Raw genomic sequence first — 9,865 nt, 5'->3', positions numbered from 1 at the left:
GTTTCTGACAACGAGAAGCCACCGACCCTTCCTCCTGCTCTCTCCATGGAGCCTGACTGGTCTCGAAACGAGACCTGAAACATCCACCAGGAGAACATGCCGGAAAACTCCCGACCCATGTGTTTCGCATTTGGGGTGTTTAAGAGGGTCTTCGCTGGGTTCTTTTGAAGAGGTGGGGAAATTGCCTGGTCCTGTTGCCCCAGCGCTCCTCTGCCTGTGAGTTAACTCTAACTCTTGGGTGTAGGAAGCTGTGCCTGGTGCTGGTATCAGTATTCATTAGAGCACTCTGGGTATCATTATTCCAAGGGGAACTTCAACGTATCATTTTTTTCCATTCCACTTTTTTTTTATTCCTCTGCCCCCAGTAGTGACACGTGGCACACCTAATTTATTGTATTTGCCAATAAACTGTTCCTATATAGATTTTTTGGGGGGGATCAAACACGTGGTGTTCCTGAACTTAAGTGCAAGAATAATCCTCTCCAACTACATGTACTGTAAATATCATTAGCAGCCTGTTCAACGTTTTTGCAACAGTTCCAACACAGACAGAAGATTCAGCACCAACAAGAGGGCCACTCCCAAAGGGAACCCTTGCCCCCAGGGCTGTTTTACCAACATTTGAAGACCAGCAGGAGCTCAGATTCATGAGGGAACTCTGACCTGGCCCCAATATACAGGCACGGTAACCTCCTGGAGAGCCAATCAGAGAGCTCGTAAGAGGGATCCACCCCTTGTTATTGGCTACGCCTGGGGATGTATGTCACTCTGATACAGGAAGAAGGGGACAGCAAGACCGCTGGCTCACATAAGGATATGATTGTTTAGGCGAGAAGATAACATTTTCAAGTGTTATTTTGCCTCACCTCCTCCTAGTCAGTCATAAGTTTTGCATGTGTGTGTGTGTGTCTGGGACCCATGCTTAATACTTGAGGGTAATGTATCATACAGTGGATAAACAGGTTCAGTCTTTGATTTAGAGTCTACATAAACAGGACAAAGTGTCTGTCTCTTATGCTAACACATAAAAACACTCTCTTATCAAACATCCCCCCTCACTGCTTCAGACTGTTTAGCTTTCACGTTAACATCCTAGTCTACTTTTCAACATGTATTTTGTCTAGTCCTCCTTCATGACATCATAGTCTTTAAATATAAAGCGATTCTGTAACCGAAGGCGCCAGCTATGAGCTGAGGCAGAGACCTGAATGACATCATGCCATCGAGACATGTGGCTTCTGACTACTGCAAACTTAATCCACTTGCTTGGTTACCAGACTGTGTCTGCATGGCAGAGGTTAGTGAAAGGAGAACAAGATGAATAAGAAGCCACTGCTGCTATGCCCTCTGTCTGAGGCGGATGAAACGAGATCTACCCGCTTTCCAAGGAAAGGGATTGGGCCGGCACAACCAAGAACCAGGTGTGACACCAGGTAGTCAGGTGGCTGAGCGGTGAGGGAATCGGGCTAGTAATCCGAAGGTTGCCGGTTCGATTCCCGGTCATGCAACTGACATTGTGTCCTTGGGCAAGGCACTTCACCCTACTTGCCTCGGGGGAATGTCCCTGTACTTACTGTAAGTCGCTCTGGATAAGAGCGTCTGCTAAATGACTAAATGTAATACGCTGATGCCAGGTGACATTTGGGCTCACCCTGCCTCTCAACACCATGTCAGGGGGAGTCTGTGTCCAGTTTGACGCATGGGATGTTAGCAGAGTGTGCTACTGTAGGCTGGTGTGGAGCCCAGGCAGCTGTGCGGGTCGGTCCCCTCTCCCCCAAACCCAAGCCCCCCCCCTCCAGTGAGGCTCCTGGGCTCCTGCCAGTCGACTCCCACTGAAGAGTGAGTCACCACAGCGGTAGCAGGCCTGTCGGAGCCAATGATGAGGGCACTTAAGGTGACGATTCCTCCAGTCGTACTCAAACAGCTTTCGTTTTGTCACGGAGTTGTCCACTAATTTCCTGTTTACGGATGCGTTTTTACATTTTTCTTTGTCAGTAGCGGCAGCTGTATGAACGGGTGGTGTCAGCGGTCACACACAAAGATATACTGTGTGTTTTAATGTCTTTACCAAAGGCTGAAGTGTGACTGTACATTTAGCAAGAATCTTTTCCAACCTTTTTACTGAGTTTTTCATTGTAATGATTTTGTTATCAATCTGGCTCCACAACTGTTGTGGCATCATGGGCATCTGTTCAAACAATACAGCTGCATGGTCAAAATCAGATCATACATTTTATATTAAACCATGTCACATCCATTGGTGATTTACCACCAATTCCTTTGTGTGTTTTATCCCGCTAAGTTGTAAATCTCCAACCAGCTTAGTTCTGTTGCCAAAACACTTTAAAAGAAATAATAAGGCTGTATTCCTTGGAGACTCAATAACTATCTATGTGTAGTTGAGATTGCATCATCACGGCAACACAATCCCTGGTGTGAGATCACAGGTAGCGATGCTGACCCGTGAGGTACCAGTTGAGGAACAGTGCCCCCTTCTGTTTGACGTCTGCAACTGCCTGTCAAAGGCCTCGATGATATCGTAACATAAAGAACGAGAGGAGTTATGAAAACACAAATAAAATCACAAATCCATCAATGCATTTATTACATACTGCATATCATGTTACGGAGTACACACTCATGATGATCAAAACTGTATATGGCTCTAAGTTCACTGTATACAAATGACTAAACAAAGTACCCTGTTCGACATTTAAATCATACAAAGTGCCCAAGTTTGTTCAACTTGACTGCATCACAACTTTTATAAAGAACTGTTATATGCTCTCTCAGAGAAACAACTGCATTAAAGCTTACATTCAAAAACCCACAGTAAGGTATATTATCAGAGGAACCTTTGTTGAGCGTATACATCTCTTATTTCCCAGTATAGATGCTTACAAAAGTGAAACATGCATCATATTGGGATCAAGCTACTACTATATGTATACCATAAATTAGAAGAGTAAGTATATTTGGCACCATATTTCAGCATAGAAAGCAATCATAACTTGTAATACCCCCTTTTTCAGTATACAGAGGTAAAATTTACTTTTGGCACATTACAAGAATATATATGTAAGGAAAAGATGGTGTCATAACCTACTATTGTATGTGAACTATACATTACTTTATTATAATTTTTCCATTTGAAGCAAACAAACTATGTGTACAAGATGAATTTAGTATATGAAAATGTTGATCAACTTTACAAGACCAAACTAATCTTCAATCCTCAAATAATGAAATAGGCTGACACCCAGTCTTAACAGTACCCATAACTAGGTCACTGTTCTTCCGTCAGAAACCTTGCTGGTCATTTTGAGTAATGTAAACAAAATTACAATGAATCCCATGGGCTTATAGGAATGAACTCTGTAAAATGAGGTATAATATAAAAGTCTAGCAGAACTCTGATCTCAAGATAACATCTGTCTGTTGCATTTGGCAATAATTGTTTTGTTTTATAAGTGACTGTCCTGACCTGTTTTAAACCATCTTGACAAACACAAAGTAGATATATAGGTATATAATTACTATGATATTTAACAATACTATTTGTATTAATAACAATTAGTGTATATTAACATCAAGATATTGAATATTCCAATATTATGACATTAAATATACATATTTATAAACTGCAAGGAATATATAAGCAAATGCCCCTGTTGAACAGCGGCGATGCTAGATATAACATAATAATAAATATACTATCATATTTACATTCTTCCAAACAAATACAAATAAATGCATTCACCATTGGTCTATAAGGTAAACCAATCATGAACCGCGATACTGAATATGAATTGAAGCCTCCCATGCACAGAGAGGTTTCAATACAGGTCGAGACAGGGTCTAAAACAGGCCGGTGGAAGCCTGCTTGAGGCTAAACAGCGCCCCCTAGTGGAAGCCTGCATGAGCGCAGCAGGCTCAGCTAAACAGCGCCCCCTAGTGGAAACAGACAGGAACCACAGACGCAATCCAAGTCATGGAACTGGCAGAGTCGTAGCGTTTTGACCAGCACGATTGGTGCTTCATAGAATACAATGAATTTGTGTCAGAAGTTTTGCCCAACCCCAGAATATGGAGATTTTAGAAAATGTGGGGCATCTGGGTATACAACAAATATGCAATAAGCAAATCACCAATGACCTGTGGCCAATTTAAAGAAAGGTAAAACACAATACTTTAGCTATATTCAATAATTTGTCTTTCAGCCTCTTTAAACAAAAGAATATAAATATGCTATTTTTGCATCAACATCAACATGTATTCAATTCACATCGGTATCATATCAGAGAGCCACATAGAGACATATTATGCATGAACTGTGTTGTATGTGGACAGAAAACCAGGAACAGATCATTCCATTCCCTCAGTTCACAGAACCTGTATCACTTCGATCTGTGGTGGGGGCACAGTACTTATGTGTAGTGAGATGTAAGCTACTGAGCATGTGCCGAGCAAAACACACAACCTATGTCTCAGGCTTGATTGGCACGTTGCCATGACACCCTGAAAACTCCACAGTATCTTCCACAGATGTCCCAAACCACCAATCGCAATCCTGCACCCCTTAAGAGGGAAACACAAATGCAACACTTAACTTTATTATTATGTATTCCTGGATTAAAGACATGCAGGCAATGTCCACCATTACAGATGGACCCACCTCACAAACAAGTTGAACAACAAGCTAGGCTCAAGGAAAGAAAAGCGCACCTGACACAAAAAAAAGCCAATTAACTATAGCCGCATGCACTTTGCGCGAAAAAGGCAAACGAATGCCCCGTAGTCGTATTCGTAACATAACTCCACGTTTGTCTATGCAAATGTACTCAACAATGGGTTTTAGAAGCTCACAATATCCACGATCAAAATTAGCAAGAAAATGTAAATACCCTGCATCAAGCTTCTACCTCTAACGTAAGCAGCGAGTCGGTATCCTACACCGACATAAAAACCACACGACCAAATCTATCTCTGCTAACAGCACTCCTGTATGACTGTTTGACTCAGCACCCTACGTTCCGCTCTATTAAACACTGAGTCGACATGCAGTACTCGGGTGTCTGTTCCTCAACCTTTTTCCATGGGTAGACATGCTGAGCTAGAGTGGGGTTTAAGCACCATGAAGAACCAGTGTTGTGACATCAAGAAACCAAAGAAATCATCGCACCCAAACAATATCAGGCGCCAGAGCTTCTCTGCAGCCAGCGACCACCAGTTAACACCTCCTATAAGGGCCCGCCAGGACGGAGACCTCACTGGAGAGGCATGCAGCACACAGTAGAAGGCATGCCTGTCTCCCCACACCTGCAGGGGACTGAAAGAAGCCCAGATGGAGCCCTAATGGAGCTCGCGTGGAGCCAAAATGGAGCCTGAATGGTTGCAGTGCTAACTGTGGGCATCTAGAGGCCCGTGAGGTCAACGATGGCCTTGATGAAAATGGTGTCGTCGCGGATGTAGGAGTTCTTGGCGTCGAGCTTGGAGAGCGGGCAGAAGAGCGGGCAGCCGCTGGCGATGTTCATCTCACTCACGGGCCTCTGGAAGGAAGAGGAAGTGATGTCAGGCCGGAACGCATCGATGATGTGCTCCCTGTTACTCTGGTCCAGCAGCATGAGAGTCACCTTGAGAGAGGGAGAGGGAGGGAGGGAAATTGTTAATTTCAGTCTATAAACTGCATTTAAGTTAAAAACCCATTTTTCTCTTCTGTTGTCCTCACTGACCTTCTGATTGAAGGGCCATTTCAGCAGGGCATCGTTCAGTCCCCTCATCACCACGAAGAACAGGGACAGGTGGCTGCCACGCCCAGTCCCGTCCCCATTCAGGTAGATCCGAAGACACATCTTATAACCGTACTTGCTGGTGTAGAAGGCTGCAAGAAAAAGGACAGGACATGAGGCGGTCATGTTATACCATAACCCAAGAACAGGAGACCGTAGACAGTGGTGATGGAGACGACTGTCCATTTACCACATCTGTAGAAGCCATGGGCTGTGTGTTTCTGATGTACAAGTTTGTCTCCGGCTGCCAGGGGAAGCTTGTATTACAGTACATTTACATTTAGTCATTTAGCAGACGCTCTTATCCAGAGCGATTTACAGTAAGTACAGGGACATTCCCCCTGAGGCAAGTAGGGTGAAGTGCCTTGCCCAAGGACACAACGTCATTTTGCAAGGCCGGGAATCGAACCGGCAACCTTCTGATTAATAGCCCGATTCCCTAACCGCTCAGCCATCTGATCTGTATGACCATGTTGTGGGTGTGATGGGTTACCTGGAGAGAACATGGCTGGAGCTCGGCCAGCTGTGGCATCCTGCCTCTTCTTGGTGAAGTCAGAGATCCTCCAGACAAAGACTCCGTCAAAGGTGGTGGCCGACATCTCCCTCAGCCGGCCTTCCATCTCCGCTACGGTCAGGTCCTTCAGCCCTACTGTCCTCTCCAACTGTCGGACCTGCGGGATTTTAGACGTACGGTTAGCACAGAACAGCTATGTATCAGCTGACATCTCCAATCCACACCACGGCAGGCATGCACTTCTTTCCCACCTTGTTACTCAGAACCTCGATCTTATCCTGGTCCAACCGGTGCTGGCGATTACTGGCCTCCGTAGTTGTGGCGAACCTCTCCACCTCTCTGTTCAGCACGCACACCACATTCTCAAACGTGCCTGCTTTCACCTCCAGGTCTGTGCACCTGCGGCCCAGCTCGGCCACCTTTGTCTTCTCGCTGTGCAGCTGGAGCTCCAGGGCCGCTCCCACAGAGCTGGGCAGGGGGGTGAAGGAGGTGGACACCGACAGGGTGGGGGCCGGGGCGGGCATGGGAGGCAGGGGAGCTGGGGCAGAGGGACCAGGAGGACCGGAGCTGGAGGAACCGGAGGAGGAGGAGGCAGCCCCCTGCACGGGAGGCCCAGAGGAGGTGGTGCTGAGATGGGAGACTCGGGCCTCGAGCTCCCTGAGGGACTGGTGGAGCTCCAGCAGCTTGTGTCCAGCCAGCTCCAGGCCCTGGGGCTGCAGGCCCTCCATGCTCACTTTCATGCCCATGATGTAGTGCAGAAGCAGGTTAAGGTGCTCGTAGGCACAGGCTCGTTCGTGGTCGTGGATCTTTTCCTTCTCAACCTGCACAGAGACAACATGTCGACCTTCTGAAACGCCTGTGGGGTGACTGTCATATTGACAGGCCGTCTGTAGAGCTTTGTGGATACTATTAATATCCAGTAATTTTGTTGTAAAACGTGATATATATATATTTTTTATTCTCTGTACTTACTGACATATCACACCCGACAACGTGGAACCGGCACGGAGTTCTAAACTTGCTGCAGAACTTGATGTGGTCTACATACTAAGGGAGTGATAAGAAATATCAGTATTTAGTAAATGAGTAATACCACATCTAATTTTGTTTTCGAGCAGACACAATACATTATCCTTACCAGGATCATAGAGGTCAACATGAAAAACCTAACCTGTGTTTTCTTGCCGTACTGGTCAGTTCATACCTTTTCCCTGGGGATTTTCTTCTTGGCACACCCTTCGCAGATCATTGGGTACTTAGGACAGATCTCATCGTGGGCCTGAAAGAAAAGAAATCTGGGTTTGCCCTGATTCTAGATCGATCGATTGTTCCGTGTGGGAAGCTTTGCGCGATGGAACGAGAAGAGGTACGATATTTGTCACCTTGATGTTTTTGAAGTGGAACGGTTCCTTGCAGTACTTGCAGTTGAGCGTTCTCTCAGGGCACTCGCGCTCATTGTGGCGTTCTTGCTCGTTGAAGCGAAGCCGTTCTTTGCAGGAAGGGCAGGGGATGATCATGAACTCGCATTTCCCTTCATGGTTCAGCTGGAAAAACGTCACTGCACGTTACGATTCTTCAAGGATATTTGCGCGTGTTGTTGTACACCAAGTATGTTCAGACAAGGAACAAACTGAATGTAGAGGTGGTCTTTCAATCGCTCATGGTCTTGGAGATGACTAGTAACTATGGTAATGTTTACCAGGGCATACAGAAAAATCTAAGCAATGTTCATTTCAAACAAAAACACTGCTTACCTCATACTCTTTAATGTTGCCTTTCCAAATACAGCCTTCATTAATACAGACGGCAGAAAGATTTTCAACCTCTCTCCGAGCTGCATTATCAGGAAAAGCCTGGAAGAAGAAGTCAAATATAGGTACTTCTTGTCAGTTACAGAGCAGCAGGAAGTGGATGCCGTTAACTGATGCATCATTCAGGGAGTCAGGTGGCTGAGTGGTGAGGGAGTCGGACTAGTAATCTGAAGGTTGCCAGTTCAATTCCCAGCCGTGCCAAATGACGTTGTGTCCTTGGGCAAGGCACTTCCCCCTACTTGCCTCGGGGGGAATGTCCCTGTACTTACTGTAAGTCGCTCTGGATAAGAGCGTCTGCTAAATGACTAAATGTAAATCATTCATGTTTAAAAGGTGCGTTTCAGTGCACATGCTCTAGATAGCATGGACTCACTGGCTCCACCGTTGTATTATACAACAGTCAACTAAACGACAGTCCTTTGAAGCAAGTCTATTAGACACAATGCCGGCATACTGAAAATAAGTAAGCCACTTACACAGCCTTGCTTTAAGATCGACGTTGGCTCTTCGAAAATCTCCTCTTTGATACAAGCGTTACATTTCTGAGGTCCATTGCTGCAAAATACAACAATAGACAAAACAGCCCATACCAACTCAAGACATCTAACTCAGTATTGACATGGTAACCAACTGCAATTCAGTGTGGTAACGAGTCGAAAATCCATGGCAGACAATGCTAGCTTGAAATACAAATGTCTAATTGCTGTTGATGTTCTGAGTGGTGTTGTCCTAACTCCTGTAATAGGCCTTATAACCTGCTGTCTCTCACCTTACTGTCCTGTTGAAACAGTAGGAACAGAAGCGATGCCCACACTGGGCCTGAAACGGTCTCCTCAGTAAGTGGTGACAGCAGTTACACAGGTGCTTGTCCTCCAGCTTGTTGGCAAGGATCTTCTTGGGGAATCCAGGTTTGTTGCTCTCCATCGACGAGGGTGGGGAGGGTTCCTGTGTTGCCATGGTGCCTCTTCACAAGTCACAACAGGGTCTAAAAGAGAGCATGGCAGTGTCTAAAAGATACCTACACAATGGACGAATGTGGTATCCTAAACTTGCCTGTTACAGTTTTTGCTATTGGTGGAATTAATGAAACATACTAAGCACCGTGGCTACTGAAAAAAACATGCAGGTACCATTTGTGGCGACTGTCATGTAATGAGAAAGTAGCCTGGCTATTGTTCTCGTCTTTCCCTTTTTCCAAACAATTCTTCTCATTTAAACATGGTGGATCTAGCACGCATCTCGCAGCACACCACTGACACAAAATTACAATACAAAAGCACATTGTTGACGCTTGTGTCAGGCCTAGTAAAAGGCCGATTCCTTTGTTTACATTTTAGGTCTGCATTCGAAGCAACGCTTCTTGTCTTGTAGGCTAAACCAAAAGCACTGGCCTGCTCGCCAAACATTCACACAATGCGAATGATCCAAACAAATCTTAAATCCATTGTTGTCGCGGTATACCATCATCCATTTCCCCTTTCTCTTCTCGTCTTTCTCTTCTCGCCTGTGGTCGTTACTAAGCCTTCAGCATCCTTCGTTGGAAGTGGTACCCAACATACCGCCACGCCCCTTGAAAGCAGGTGCTCTAATCGAGACCAGTTTGCCATCGAAAATGGTTGCAATGCTATTGCAATTGCATGAAACTTACCAGCGTTTAACTGTCATCGCTTGCAGATATGGTAAAATACTCCTTCTCGTCTTAGCCCCACGCGCGTGAAATCTACAGATTTGACATGCAATTCTGATGCGGA

General features: G+C 45.5%; 1 protein-coding gene across 1 annotated transcript; it reads right to left on the bottom strand.

Moving 5' to 3' along the window:
• Nucleotides 1–5,414: 5,414 nt before the first annotated feature.
• On the bottom strand, nucleotides 5,415–9,071 carry LOC136964228 (TNF receptor-associated factor 2-like). The gene is made up of 10 exons (XM_067258242.1): nucleotides 8,884–9,071; nucleotides 8,591–8,669; nucleotides 8,058–8,156; nucleotides 7,686–7,847; nucleotides 7,508–7,582; nucleotides 7,276–7,350; nucleotides 6,555–7,124; nucleotides 6,283–6,460; nucleotides 5,733–5,881; nucleotides 5,415–5,633 (listed from the first exon to the last, which is right to left on the bottom strand). The coding sequence occupies exons 1-10, from the start codon at nucleotides 9,069–9,071 to the stop codon at nucleotides 5,415–5,417; spliced, it is 1,794 nt and encodes a 597-aa protein (XP_067114343.1).
• Nucleotides 9,072–9,865: the final 794 nt, after the last annotated feature.

This window comes from Osmerus mordax, chromosome 20, assembly GCF_038355195.1.
Source record: "Osmerus mordax isolate fOsmMor3 chromosome 20, fOsmMor3.pri, whole genome shotgun sequence".
In the NCBI taxonomy this organism is placed as follows: Eukaryota; Metazoa; Chordata; class Actinopteri; order Osmeriformes; family Osmeridae; genus Osmerus; species Osmerus mordax.
This window is presented reverse-complemented; position numbering and strand designations above follow the sequence as displayed.